The sequence below is a fragment of the Vanessa tameamea genome, chromosome 21, assembly GCF_037043105.1.
Source record: "Vanessa tameamea isolate UH-Manoa-2023 chromosome 21, ilVanTame1 primary haplotype, whole genome shotgun sequence".
Classification (NCBI taxonomy): Eukaryota; Metazoa; Arthropoda; class Insecta; order Lepidoptera; family Nymphalidae; genus Vanessa; species Vanessa tameamea.
Genome location: NC_087329.1, coordinates 3,925,964 through 3,941,344, shown reverse-complemented (window position 1 = coordinate 3,941,344; position 15,381 = coordinate 3,925,964). Strand labels below are relative to the sequence as shown.

At 32.3% G+C, this 15,381-nt stretch overlaps 2 protein-coding genes across 2 annotated transcripts; both read right to left on the bottom strand.

Moving 5' to 3' along the window:
• Positions 1-227: 227 nt before the first annotated feature.
• On the bottom strand, positions 228-4,510 carry LOC113404647 (required for meiotic nuclear division protein 1 homolog). The gene is made up of 7 exons (XM_026645597.2): positions 4,038-4,510; positions 3,547-3,702; positions 2,974-3,051; positions 2,635-2,712; positions 2,282-2,408; positions 1,402-1,557; positions 228-692 (listed from the first exon to the last, which is right to left on the bottom strand). Exons 1-7 carry the CDS (start codon positions 4,400-4,402, stop codon positions 516-518), a joined length of 1,137 nt encoding a protein of 378 aa, XP_026501382.1. The 5' UTR covers positions 4,403-4,510; the 3' UTR covers positions 228-515.
• Positions 4,511-5,981: 1,471 nt separating this feature from the next.
• LOC113404646 (crossover junction endonuclease EME1) lies at positions 5,982-13,635 on the bottom strand. Its single transcript, XM_026645596.2, has 11 exons — positions 13,403-13,635; positions 13,210-13,278; positions 12,929-13,003; positions 12,263-12,390; positions 11,410-11,583; positions 10,750-10,922; positions 8,537-8,610; positions 7,679-7,784; positions 6,983-7,065; positions 6,478-6,590; positions 5,982-6,190 (listed from the first exon to the last, which is right to left on the bottom strand). Exons 1-11 carry the CDS (start codon positions 13,503-13,505, stop codon positions 6,035-6,037), a joined length of 1,254 nt encoding a protein of 417 aa, XP_026501381.2. The 5' UTR covers positions 13,506-13,635; the 3' UTR covers positions 5,982-6,034.
• Positions 13,636-15,381: the final 1,746 nt, after the last annotated feature.

Genomic DNA, 15,381 nt, shown 5'->3' with positions numbered 1-15,381 from the left:
TATGACATATTGTAGTCGAAGTAAAACGTATTGGATATTAAACGACAGCTCAACATATTCTTTGTAATGATTACATTTATCAGTCGAGACTGACCGGTTTGACAAAAAAGTTTACTCTGAATGTCGGACCAATAAGATTGAAAAGTGAATATTGAAAATCGCGATAGAGGTTAATAAATAAAAATTACAGAAGTCGAAAGTATCCAACAAAAAAAAAATTCGTGAAAAAAAAGTGACAAGTTACCACTAAAAGCTATACTAGTTATAATAATATAGCTTTACAAAAGCAGTTACATTTTTAAAAACGAGCTTATTTAATATCGAATTTACAATCGTAACGATCCATTTCTAACAGTCAAAAGATCTCGGTTCATATAATATATCATAAAACCAAATTAACAGTTTGGTGAGAATGGCTGGCAATTTGATCACACATAGCCACTGATATACATATACAAGAATTAACATACTCTAATAAGTTAGATCCGTTTTAAAACTTGGATGGGTGTTCAAGACTACCGCTGATGCGAGTCGAACAAGTATCGCTCGCAGCAGTGCAGCAGCTCGAAGCAGACCTCCGCCAGGATGAGAGCGATGACCATCCACTCGAGGCGCACGTGGTGTCGGTCCGCCGCCCACGACGACAGCAGCTCCAGCAGCTCCACGCAGTGCGACAGGCGCTCGTTCAGCACCTGGCGGGCGACAGAAACGCGATACATACACTGATCATGTAATTTCTTTATTATAAATTGTAAAATAAGTAACTGAACAAGACACAAAGGTAATCTCATCAACGCGCCGAATCAGTCAGTCAGTCCTTCAGTGTATTATATGGTAAAGGAAAGCGTCTACACAATATTTAGTTTGTATTTGAATATAGGAATACAGTCGGCTATGGCGCCACCGCTCTTTTACAAATATTTCATTTTCCACATTATAACCAATTCATTCTCCATTCGTTTAGTGAACATCCTTAGTGAGGCCTCCGCTTTAATTGTTCGTTCATCGAAAAATGAAGTTTAATAATTAATAAAATTTGAATAAAGTTTGAATGAAATTAAAGTGGATTTACGTAGTTAAGTGAAATATTGTTGTTTTAAAAATTAAGATATATTAATCAAGAACTGTTTGTAGTAAATCATATAGCGGACTTATCAATAAAACACTTGTGATATTGAAAAGTACGATTTGTTTTGGTTTCCTATTCTCATTGGAATAGATATTCGCGTTCCATGCAATTATGGACTTTAAAATTGTATAGACAGTTTAATTTCCGTTGAAGCGGGATTCGTACAGAAGAGTAAACCTATCTTACAATTTTAAAGAGGAAATTCTATTGGTTTTGGTATTTAGAATGAATTCCCTGAGGGTTCCATCACGGTTAAACGTAACACGACTAACCCTGGTGCGCCTCGGTATGGTGAAGTATGCCACCGTGTTGGAGTACAGTCGCTCCAGTCTCTCCTCCTCCCAGTAGAAGTCGGGTGTGTCGAGAAGATCGGACTCAACATTCAGTCGATGCCGGAGGGAGAACAGCTCACCCAGCTTGCGCACCACCTGGAATTAAATAACTATTCTAATAAATCATGCAAAAACTAACGTGTCTGGTTCTAATTTTTGAAACAATATAAAATATGTCAGTGAACGTAAGATAAAAGCATCATTTGAAAACCCTAAAATTAAAAGTTCAATCGTTTAAGTTCGAAGTCAACTGCGTTAAGTATCCGTTTTTTCTCCTTGTACTTTCCCAAAGAGTATTACATTACTAACGCATTCGATATGCCCATGCTTTTAAATTTCATAGTAGAGATAAACAAAATAGTACTCAAATAAAAAAGTAAAGTCAGCCTGTAAATGTCACTGCACTGCTGGGCTAAGGCCTCCTCTACCTTTTAAGGTGAAGGTTTGGAGCTTATTCCACGACGCTATTCCAATGCGGGTTAGTGGATATACATGTGGCAGAATTTCATTGAAATTAGACAAATACAGGTTTCCTCACGATGTTTACCTTCAACGCCGAGCACGAGATAAATTATAAACACAAATTAAGCACATGGAAATCGGTGAAGATGCACGCGCTCTAACCACTGGACCATCTCGGCTCTTATCCATATTCAAATCCGAAATTACATACCCTCTAACATCCCTGATAAAAACCACATCGTTTATTTATAAATAAAATGATTAAGTCTCTTATCGGACAGACGAAGAGCAAGAGAACCTAAATAAAATATTTAAAAAACATGTACATATAAAATATGACATAAATGCGGGTAGCGACCTCCTTTTTCTCGACGTGTGCGGCGCCGTCGCGCTGCATGACGGCGGCGTGCGCGCGCACGTCGGCCGCCAGCGCCGCCAGCCGCGCCTCCCACGCGCCCAGCCGCGCCGACTGCGCCATAGCGTGGCTGCGGACTCGCACAATGAGCAAACGGGGAACTGCTACTCGGATCGGAGGGTTCAGCAATTTTTTAAATATTTACACTCAATCAAACACATTGTTTTTTCCAGTAATAATTAACTTAAGCGAATACTCTTTGTTAATAAAACTTTAAAGTAAACAAAGACCATAATAAAGTAAGAAAAAGTAACTTAGGATATTGTTACAATAAAATATTTTTGAGAAAGTATTACCTGAAAGAATATCTCTCCAGCGAATTGTCATTATTTGGCACCAAAACGAAACATGATTCTTGAAGATAACATCTCTTTCTGTAAAATATATAAACAATTGAAATTAACTAGGCCTTAATAAATCAACAGCATATAGACCACTCAGTGAAGTCAACAACACCTGTTTTGATTAAATCCTTAAGACTTTTATCGCAAACAATCTACAGTAATATTTCTTACAAATTCGAATTTGGAGCTTAGTCAAAAAAGTAAAATATGTTGGTAGTAGTAATTACGTGCACTGTCTGAAAAGGTGCATGGCAACACTATCCTTTAAAAAAAAAAGTAATAATAACTTACGCTGTAGGCTGGTATTGATATGACATCACCTCTCTTTCCTTCTTAACCACATCAGTTGGATAGCTTTCTTCTTCATAACTACAATAAGAAGGGATATTGAGCATTTTTCATATTTATTATTATTTACTAAGTAGTACTAAATAATAGTAAAACTGAGGTAAGTAAATAATAAATCTATTTATTATTATGCTGAACTATTACAAAAATATCATTCATTTATTAACATCTGAAATGATTGGTTTGCTTATTTTGTATAATAAGTTAAAGCTAATATATGTTTCAGATTATCATCATTTATTATTTATATATCTATATTTATATTTAAATACAATATCATAAACACTTTTCCACTATTACAGTATAACGCACCTATAACAAAAAATAAAAAAATACCTACAAATTATCCCTATGGCACCCTCATTTTTAGCAGAGTATTATAACAAGGCACAAGAGCTATTTCCTCTTATACACCAATGGTGTGGCACTCCTTGAAAAGAATGAAGAAAGAATGGACAGGTAAAGATCCATTTTAATTTAACTATTTTTTTTTATTTTCAAATATAGAATACTTACGGTTTCACAAACTCCAGTACATTATTCGCTTCCAATTCTGTGCAATTCCAAAAAACGACTGCTCCTTCTCGGAAAAATATGATCTCACGTGGTTCATCACCAATTGCATAAACTGCATTAGCTACCACTACATCACCTATTTCTTGAGCTTTTAACCTTTAAGAAACAAATTGATAAATAAATAATTTGAATTTAACAACTGAAGTCTGTACTTGATTGAATACAAACATCGACTTCTTCTAATACCCTAAATTTGTACAAAAAATTATGTGAGTATGTATGCATTTTCATTGCTCGTCTCATTTATTACCCCACCAATTTTTTCTTAAATAATGGAGGTATTTCTCTATTAATGGATTTTATTTCAGTCTACAATAATTCCACCAAGGTCAATGTTAATGATGTTATAGATTGACATGTAGATAATATATGATATGTTTCATAAGGTTACATCATATTATACAAATGAAGTATTAAATATAAAGGCTCACGTTCCCGGCTCGTAGAGCTTCTGCTGCAACAAACCCTCCCTTAAGGCCTTAAGATCATACGAATATGCTGTGGCATAAGCTAAAGTTAAGAAATGGCCCTCTTTCTTAGTTAAATCATCGAGTTCGAGTTTTTTGTGAACTGTTTTCTTTTTTAATGGTAAGCATGTGTTGTCCATCGCCATTGTCGTTGGTATAATATTATCATTTGAGTATTTCCTAAAAAAGGGCTGTCCATTGCGAAATAAAACATTTTTTTTCTGAAATGAATAAGTTCTTGCCGGTAAACAATCTGATATACATGGTACAATTGTTTTAGACACTTGACGCAAAGACCTTGACACTATTTTTGATATAAATACAGTCATACTGGTTCCAATGATTTAATTCACTGTATTATTTAATATATTTTTGCAGAAAATAGTCACATTTAAGGTTACGCTTAGATAATATCAAATCAAATATTTTTATTTTGACTCCAAATGACAGTATTTTTTTTTAAATAATTTATCGGTCTTAGATTCGAGTCTTTTACAATCCAGCTGTTTGTATAATTATATAATTACAATAATTAGTCACACCACGGTATTCTAATATTATTTTAAGGCTGAATTATTATAACTGAAATAAAATAATTAAATGCATATAATAAAATATATGCGGTTTAATGTTCTGCATCTCATACAAATTATAAGTTTACTTCCTTGTGTGTTAGTACTAATCTAATTAATTTAAATTTAAAAAAAAAAGTTTTTTAATCCAATATGTCGAGCCAATTCTAATTAAAGAAGGAATTAAGATAAATAAACCTTAGATATACTTATATGTATGTACTTACCATCGGTTTTATAATACGATAATTGGATTCATTGTTTTTTGGTACGAGTAAAAGCGAAGTGTAATGTATTGTTAATGAAATGAAATAAAATGAATCATTAAACTCTTTTCATTCCATCCATTATTACGCATCCCATGATGAGACGGGAGATTGTGCCGATTTTAGTGCCCTTGTGAGGCACATGTAATCATGGGAATATTTCGGACAAAAAACAGGTGAATAACGTACATTTCGTGCCCTATTGTGATTTAGAGTCGACAAAGGAGATCAAACACTGAAGTTGCCTTTGAAAAGTGGCAGCAAAAAAGTTCATTACACCAGCGCTTCTGAACAAAATAAAATTGTAAATATTTACGAGGATATCTTCAAGATATCCAGTGTGTGGAACGTCAGTTTTGGTCAGTACTGATTGATGAAACAATAGATATTTCTAGAACTGAACATTTCAGATACATATATCCTGATAAAAAGTTTTTGCTTGAGGACTTTTTATAATTTTTTCGCTTTTTCTGATCTTACTGGACAAGACATCACATCATGCCGTATTAACCGGTTGGGAATCAATGGAATAGATCCTACAAGTTATTTTAGTCAAGGCTATGATGGTGCATCAGCGATGAGTGCAAAATTCAGCTGAAATAAGAAGAAAATTTCTTCCTTTCCTAATACTTAATTTGGAAATTGCAGACACTTGCCAAATTCGGAGCATATTTAATGGTTTAAGTACTATAAGTTGTATCGGGATTTATTTTTCACGCATTGGCACTACGTTCTACTGTACCGACAGAATCAATAAAAAGTCTTATTCCAGATTCTAGACACAAGGTAATTGCCCTGTGCGAAAGTCGATGGGTCCAAAGACACGACAGTATGATGCTATTTGATTAAATTATTTGGCGTGTAGCGCAAAAATCAGTCATAACTAATTGGTTTGGCCTTGATGACAATTCATCATGACGAACTCATCTACGTCAACGTATGTACCATTTTAATAAATTTATGCTTATTTTAAAATAAAATGATTACTTATTGTCTCTGGTCCAAAGCTCGAATCAAACAAAAACAAAAAATACATATATTAATATTAATTCTCAAATAATATTCGTTAATAAAATGCGGGAATTTTAATGAACATAAGTTTATTCGGTCATGTAACTAAAAATCAGTCTAACAAAATGTTTCCGTCTTCAGCAGTAAACAAAGTATGCAATTTTCGGGCAAACTCAGGACCGATACGTCGTGCCTTAGAACCAGGGACGGCTGCTCTTGAAACTCCAACATTGGCTAAATCTGTTACTCCAGTTGGTGTTTGGAGACTCTGAAAAACATTATTTTTTTTCAAACAGGAACAAAATAATACTGAGTATTGCTGTTTTGTGGTGGAATATAATACGATGAGTGGGAGTGGGTGGTACCTTTCTCTACTCTAAAAGGCTCGAATAAAGCTTGATAACCAAGTGAATAAATAAATACACTAAAACGATAGACTTAAACTTAAGAATTAGCTAATGACAAATGAATATAACAGAGTTGAACAAAGATAAAATGAATAGAGCACAAATATAAATAAATAATGTAGTACATAGTTGCCAGATTAAATAATACCTCATATAATTCTAATGGTGTTTTATACTGTGCACATAACGCTCTAGATGTTTCCAGGCTGGACAATGGTAAAATAGCAATCATCTGTTGCCATAATCTGCTGAGACCATTGCCTGAAATTTAAGAGTAGATGTGTAACTTTTATCAAGTTTTGTCATACATATATACAACAATAATAAGTCACCAAATAGGTAACAAACAAAGAGAATTATTTTCGTGTTTTTAATATTAGCATTGATTTGATTTATAATTAAAATTTTTAATCTTAGTAGGTCGAGGAATTTTCTAATTTGCTAAGCAACAGTCTCCTCCCGATGTTTTACTTCATTGCTGATATTGTTGTTTTTATTTAAAAATTACATATTTAACAACATATATACTTGTCATAGATAATAGTAGAGCTTCTACTTTTACTGTTATAATTTAGACATGACAAATACCAGTACTGATAAAAATAAAAATCATGAAAATATCTTGACATACTACACATAGCAACTATATTTACCATCTTTATCTACCGCCACACATTTCTTATTGTCACCTCTCATGTAAAAATCTGCCTGTTCGTCTAAGGCTCGTTTCGATTTTCTGAAAAACAAAAAACTTTATATAACGAAGTGTAGATATTATTTGCAGATTATAAATACGAAAACTGCTATGCTATTATAGCATAAATATATATTACAGATATACCAACATGCAAATAGACTTTCTCGTAAGCAAGTTTCAGGCAGACAGGGGATAATCTGGCTCTGTACCAAATTTAATTTAGATTCATTCACCCAATCTTTCGCATTTATAATATTAGGAAGATGGTACTCATTCCTTATATTTTAAAGGCACCGGTAATATAAAAATCATGATTATTATATTATACCTATAATTACACTCGCTCACTCAATCTTTTCAGCGAAACAAAGCAATATAGTTTATATTATTGTTATACAATATAAAAGAAAATGTAACATTGGCGCCTTATCAAGCAAGTCATTTATTCAGGCCTACCAATAACCACTAATAAACAAAATGCCATTCCAATTTTTTATAAAAGACCAAACAAAAAATATGAGATGGCCCAATGAGAGTGATTAGAGCAACTAAACTAAATAATATATTAATATATGAAATTTTATATCTCTAAGTTATGTTACTTTAAATGTTTATTAAAATTAATAAAACTGTTTCAAAAGTATATATTTACTTATAGGGTTCCTCAGCAATAGCCTTTGTGAACTGAACGATGGTAAGAGCCAGTTCATTTGGAGTGTTCACTATTATTGTGTCGCAATTCGCACTCACTAACAGATCTGAAATTGAATAATTATATTGTAAGTTTTTTGTCCGGTTATGCGTAGGCGGCTGGAGCAAGCACAATACACGCAGAGCCGTCTCAAGCTATGCTGGGTCCCTTGAGCACCCATGAATTTGAGGCCTTTTTAGTAGATATTTACTACCATGTACAAATAATTTGCTTATAGCCAGGCCTTAAGTATAATTTCAAATAAACGGCGCGGTAATTTTCTTAAATTCGTAGGAATCTGATTGGTTGTACAATATTATGGCTATAGTATAGCTATTTCTATCATGAAGAGCACGTCTATAGCTTTCTACTTTTAATATCGGCTATCGTCACTAGCCTTTTGATAAATATCTTAGTTATTTCTTACAAATATGACAGTTTCGAAAATATAATGTATAGCAGTCAACGCGAGCATAAACGTGTGAAACAAATTATTGGTTCTTCGGGGACCTCTAAGAATGGGGTCCCTGGCCACGTGCCCCGTGTGCCCTATGGTAAAGACGGTAATGAGTACACGAGCACATATATACCTTTAGTAAATCATATAAATCAAGATATTTATTAAATGAATACCATTCTTATTTTGATAATTCATACCAGAGATATTCATGACACTTATGCCATTATTATAACAAACGTTTCCACTTGTTTTAAGAAAGTTATAATTCGACAATGTACTACAATCGATTTAAAGTCTTTAAAATAGAATGTACTCATTTTCTGTCTTTTTAGTTACAGTACAAAGCAAAATAATCGTACCTGTTATTGCTTTCTCCAGATCAATTTCGGTTATAAGTTTTTGCCTGCTGTTAGTTGTCTTACGACCGGACGTTCTGCAAAAATGTTATCATTTTAACGAAATAACAATAACTCCGATAATAAAGTGTTTAATTTTGCAACAAAGTCGAATTGACTTATTTAAGTAAGCTTTTATAAGCTGATAAGATTCTTATACAAGTTTTTTGGTAATTATTATGAGAAAAATCGAAGCAAATTGAAGAAACACAGTTGTAATAAATGTGTAATCAGTGAAAGACATATCTAACTTCGTAAAATGAAGGTAGTCTTTAATTTATCATTCACACATTTGTGAAACACAGTTTTTCTTATTTTTAACTATAATGACGATGTCGATATATAAAATGAGAAAATGTTGACAGTCAAAATTCATATTTGAATAATTTTAATATATATTATATCAACAGAAAATTGATGATTGATGAACTTCAGATGGTTGTTAAGTGACTTAAGTTTTTCTATGCCCATAAGACATTAGTCAAGGTAGCAGTACTGATAATACTGTAATAGCAAGTGCGTTGTAAAGAGCTGGATATATGTCGTTGACTTAGCTCGATTAGGCATTATCGTTAAATACGCCATGCAAAAATCACACATGTGCCCTATGATTAAAGTAAAGTGTCACAGGTTCATTCAGCACGTCTCTTTTCGCACAAGCTGACAGCAGAGCTGCATTGCGATCGATTACATAAACAAATCGTTAAATAAAATATTTAAAAAAGATCATCATCATCCTCCTGCCCTTATCCCAATTTTACTTGGGGTCGGCGCAACATGTCTTCTTCTTCCATACTTCTCTGTCAGACGTCATCTCACAAGTAACATTCTTTCTAACCATATCGTCTTTCACACAATCCATCCATCGTTTTTTGGGTCGTCCCCTACCTCTATATCCATCCACATCCATTCTCAAAACCTTTCTCACAACATGGTCCTCATTCCTCCGCATAACATGCCCATACCAAGACAGCCGGTTTCCAGATAGCTTCTCGGTTACCGGTGCCACTTTCAAACTTCCTCTTATGTACTCATTCCTTACTCTATCCATTCGCGTAACACCACACATTCCTCTCAGCATTCTCATCTCCGCCACATGCAATTGTCTTTCAGTCATCCCTTTTATAGCCCAACACTCTGATCCATATAGAACAGCTGGTCTGACCATGATCTTATAGATCTTGCCCTTAAGTCTAAGGGGAATATGGGGGTCACAAATTGTTCCCGTAACCTGCCGCCATTTCATCTACCCTGCGTTAATCCTGTGCTTCACCGTTCGATCTATTTCGCCATCGCCTTGAATGAGTGAACCGAGATACCGGAAGTCGGAGCAGACTGGAAGGGCCACGCCATCAAGCGCTATGGCTTCAGGACCGGAGAGACCGCCGAAATCGCAGAACATGTATTCAGTCTTCGTTCTACTGATTTTCAAGCCAACATTCTCCAGTTTTTGTTGCCAATCTTCCAATCTGCTCTGGATCTCACGTCCATCTTCACCAACCAGTACAATGTCATCGGCAAAAAACATGCACCAGGGTGCCTCCTCCTGAATGTCCGCCGTTAGAGCGTCCATAATCAGCAGGAAGAGGTAAGGACTTAGAGCCGACCCTTGGTGCAACCCTACAGCCACACTGAACTGGTCGGTGTTGCCGGCAGACGATTGGACGTAGGTACAGGATACACAATACATAGCACGGACTAACACCACATTCTTCCCAGGCAAACCTTTCTCTTTCAATGCCCACCATAACACTTCACGAGGCACCCTATCATAGGCTTTAAAAAAGATATTTTACAAAAATAAGCAGAAGGTTCCCATAGTATTGTGGTACTTAATATTACATTGAAAATAAAAAAATCTTATAATAAATAGTTTAGGACAAAAGCTCATTATAACAAATTCAGAGGATACTTGCTGCTTATTTATATACATTAAATCTAATTGGTTTTAATTATTTTCAGGAAGAGGATCATACTATATATGATGTAGGTTAATATAAAATATTTTAAGTTTTCAAGCAACCATTACTGTAAAAAAAAACAAAATAACTCAAAGAAAACCATTTCAACATATATCCATACCATAACTATACAAATTAAATAACAGTATAGCCTTGTAACTGAACTACTAGTATAAAAATATCTGCACATAGTTGTAACATTTCGGAACTAATTACTTGAAATATTCCTTAACACCGAACAGTACTAGGGTTAGTTCGCAACCCGCCAACTCCTTTACTCTACGCACATTATCTGCGAGAGTGTGTGAAGCGACCAGGCTTTCCACATCCACTGCCGTTTGTATGTACAGACCGTGTGAACATCTCTGCTTAGAGGGTGTCAGTTGTACCTAGAAATACAAAAGAGAACATTGTTAAATGATAAATACAACTTGTGATATGAGTAGTACAGCTCTGGGCTAGGTGAGTGTCCATTTTTTTGTATCTATGTTATTACAATGAGATAAATCTATTAAATTTAGTCACTCCTAAATCATTTCACAAGGTTAAATAAAATTCGTTGCACATACACTATCAAGAAGGACCGGGAAAAAACGGCTACTCTTTTCCAATGATTAAATTACAAATCATAGAAATCTATTTTTGTAACCAGCTGATACAAACAATCTGGGTAAGTGATGCAAAACAAATACTTCGAACATATTCAAATCATTGTCAAGCATAGAACACCGAAATTTGCGTTTCCACTTAAGTAACCAGTATCTAAGTCCGAAACACACAGTCAAGAGAAAAGGTAAACTGTGTTGTATTGGAATTTTACAACTGGAACTTAGTTGTCATTGCCTTTGTACAATTGTACTTCATATCATAACTTACCAATCCATTGTTGCTCGTCAATGTTGGCAGTACTGTTCTGTTCCACAGCACAAGTGCAGTATCACATAGTGTAGAGGAAGTCTTCAGACGTGCTCCGCATGCACTCACTTCTCGCTGTATATCTGCACAAAACCATGTTTCCAGCAGTACTGGGTGAATTTCTACAGTCATGTGCTGTAAAGTTGAAGTTAATACTAGAATTAATTGTTATACTGCAATGAGACTAATTTTGTTTGTTTATTTGTTTTATTCCGTTTCATAGAAAAGTACTAATTGAAAAGTGTTTTTATATTACTTTAAACCATAGTTCTAGTTTAAGTTGTGTAATAAATAAATATAAATATGTTCATATGTTCCAGACTTTTTCAAATAGCAATAGAGAAAATTGACCGGTCAGAATATTCTGAACCCAATGCTAAACTATTACTGATTCACAAAAGCTATGTATCAAAGATTTGTAAATCACTAAAATATCTACAGGAATGTTTAAGATATTAATTATTAAATATTAAACAATAACATTGACAGATAATATCTGCCATGTATTATATGCTAAACCCTTTTCCAAAGTCATGACATCATCTGGTATAAGTTTTATGAATATTGGTTTAGTATTTTTTTTCCATTGAAGAAAACAATAAAATGTCTCCTCATATATAAATATACATTAACATTATCTGCTTAACAAGGAAAATTGCTCAATGTTACCCATTGATGAGATGCTATAAGATGAGTTCACTTTTTTATTTCATGGCCTTAAATCTCATTAAATGCTATAGTATAATTATTACTTTATATATAAAATGGATATAATACGTAACATATCAAAATGAATAATATTTAATTATCTAACCTTAATGCACTCTCCGGGTTTAAATATTTTGTTAGCATTTTGAGCTGCTTTTCTTTCTTCTGCCAACTGTTTCTTTAAAGCTTGTCGATCTTTAGCTGTTGTTTTCTTACCTTCGCTGTCAACACAGTCTGTAAAAATATAAAAAGAAAATATTCTTGCATCTTAATTAAATTTGGCACATAGATAGAAGTCTGGAATTATATAATTTTGGCACATAGGATAGTTTTTGTCCCAGAACAATATACCTAACAATTACAGCTACAATATTACAGCTACATGCCTACAGCCAAAGCCCATTAAGAGTTTGTTGTAGCACCAACTAGATATCAAAGCACAAAGGGTTGATGGTATTGACTGACATTTAACATGGTAAAGATCCTAAATCAGATCTTACAATAAATCTTACATTTAATAAATACACCAGTACACAGAATATTTATATATTATTTGTTTAATTTTATAAATATTATAGTCCTGAAGTTAAACAAATTATGAGTTTATTAAATATTTAATTATAATATAAACATAACTACATAAATAAATATTTCAAACACATTAAAATAGACGGCTCTGTATGACTGACCAGAAACCATGCAGATAAATAATAAAATGAATATATATTCTTATATCATTAGTATAGAATAAGTTCCAAAATATATTGCTTACCATTTTTTCTTCCTCTCTTTTTTTTAGATCCACAACTAACGCCACTTGATGATACAGATTGTTCAACTTCCACCCCTACAATAAGATTAAATAATAAATATTAGCAATAAGATATAATCATGAAATTGAGAGTATTATTTAAAAAAATAAAAATATCATCACAAAATATAAAAATATACTCATATCTTTTAATGTGATTTACTTATATTTTAACTTTTTTATTTTGTAACACAAACAGTAAAATAGATAATAAATTATCAATCGTAGGTTACAGTTCTTACCTGATTTTTTACTAATTTTCTCGGAGTCATCGCTAATTCCACTTGCAGAAAAATATGGTTCTACCTCCTCTGTAAAGTATTGGTAAAATTCATAAATAAAACCATATAATTAGGTCTTATGTATATTATTAGATTGGTTTTTTAAACAGGTTTCTAGTAATAGTATTAATAAACATTAATGTCTTAATTTTACCTTCTAAATCTATTACCGTTGAAGGCATTGTCGACAACCAATACGGCACTGAATCATTCTGATTACTGTCTTCACAAGATAAATCAATAGTATCTACATTCATTATATACTAAGTATAGACTTGTTGATTTTGTAATTATTATTATTTAGTGTTATAATTATAAACATTAAATATTAACGATATAAAACGGTTATTCATTTTATTTATGTTGACTTTTGAGTTTTGTTTTCAATTTTCCATGAATGACAGTGACAAATGACAAATGAAAAAAAGTGTGGCTATCTCCTGAAATAATTTACACAAATAAACAATATTTATAATATTTAATCGTATAGTATATTCCAAGCACAAAGGAGTTTAAACAAAATAAAAAAATGACATTGATTTGCCGCAATGAGTTTTATACTTTTCGAGATATTGAAAAATCGAAAAATATGGATTCGCGAAAAAATTGCGTCCTGAATGTCCCCAAAGTTGATTTAGGAACTTCGGAAATAAAATAATTGTGGATCTTAAAATATTATAAGCAAATTGCATGAATTCTAAGGTTTGTTTATCATTGGAATATAGTATATAATGTACATATATATTAATTGTCAATATATTATATTTTTTATTCAAACAAATTAACACAAAAGGTAATTGTGACATTGCAAAAGTTAACATTTACTTATACGCAAGAAATCAAATCATTATAGCGAAATATGTTTTGTATAAAAAGTTAAATAACAATTACATACATGATAAATTGATTATAGTCATAATGTAATATTTATTTTAAATAAATATCTAAATACACATTGATTAATACATTTGTGATTTTTTTAAATCTTTATTCTATAAAACAAATAGCTATGCAAAAAGATCAAACTTATTGGTACGGCCGCGGCCTGTATATTATTATATAAAACACCTTTTCGAAATATATAACAAAAATATTTCAACGTTCGTTTATGTCGTGTCAAGGTTATTAAAATCAATTAAATATGATATGAGAAAGGTTTGTTTTTGAAATAATAATAGCAAACAAAAAACATATTTTTTACGTGTTTAGTTTAAGAACTAAGAAGTCTAAATTAAAGGACGGATAAAAATAATTAAATTACTCAAAAATAGTTATAGCAATACCCGACGAAACAACTCCAAAAATATCATAAAAAGTTTTACTTAACAATTATTAATTTAACAGATTTAATTAAAATAAAGATATATATTAATAACACAAAGGATTGTGAACAGGCTACAAAACCCGCACGCTACTATTGATTTTACATAAATCCGTCACATAAATCATATCCACATTTCAGGCACGTCTCCAGTCTCCTTGGCAGAACAGTAACCGTTGACCTCTTACAAGTACTTTCGTTTCTAAAAGTAAAACATAGGTACATGTAAAAGAAAGCATATATTTTTTTTTAATTTATTGGTTCAGTCGAATCCTATGTTTATTATCCCTCTGTTAGTTATTTAATATCCATGCAAAATTTTAAATTTATTTTTGATAATACATTTTTATGTAAATACTATGTCATTAAAAGTAAATAAATAACAAAACATGTACGGGGTAGAACTTTAATTATGTACATTTAAAAACGTATCAATACGTTCGATTGGTTAGCATTTAAAATTAAAATTTAGTTTCTTATTATTATAATCAAAGTTATAGCAACATACCGGGCTATGAAAAAGAAACATAAGGCTTTTTGCCCTTGCATTGCCCTTAACCAGGGATTGTTTCAAACCTGGCTGAATTAATTCAAACCATTTGCAATCTGAACTCTACGTGAGATATGAGAGACGGTCAAAGAATAAACATATGTCTTTAATTAAGTTAATACCTACACGGGATAGAACGTACAGTGGTAGTAAAGAATCTAAACAAAAATAAAAACTTTTTAAAATTATATTAGAAAGAAAGTAAATTTATAATTTAATATTTACTTACAAGAGCTGATCACATAGTAAAAAGTTAGGTTAA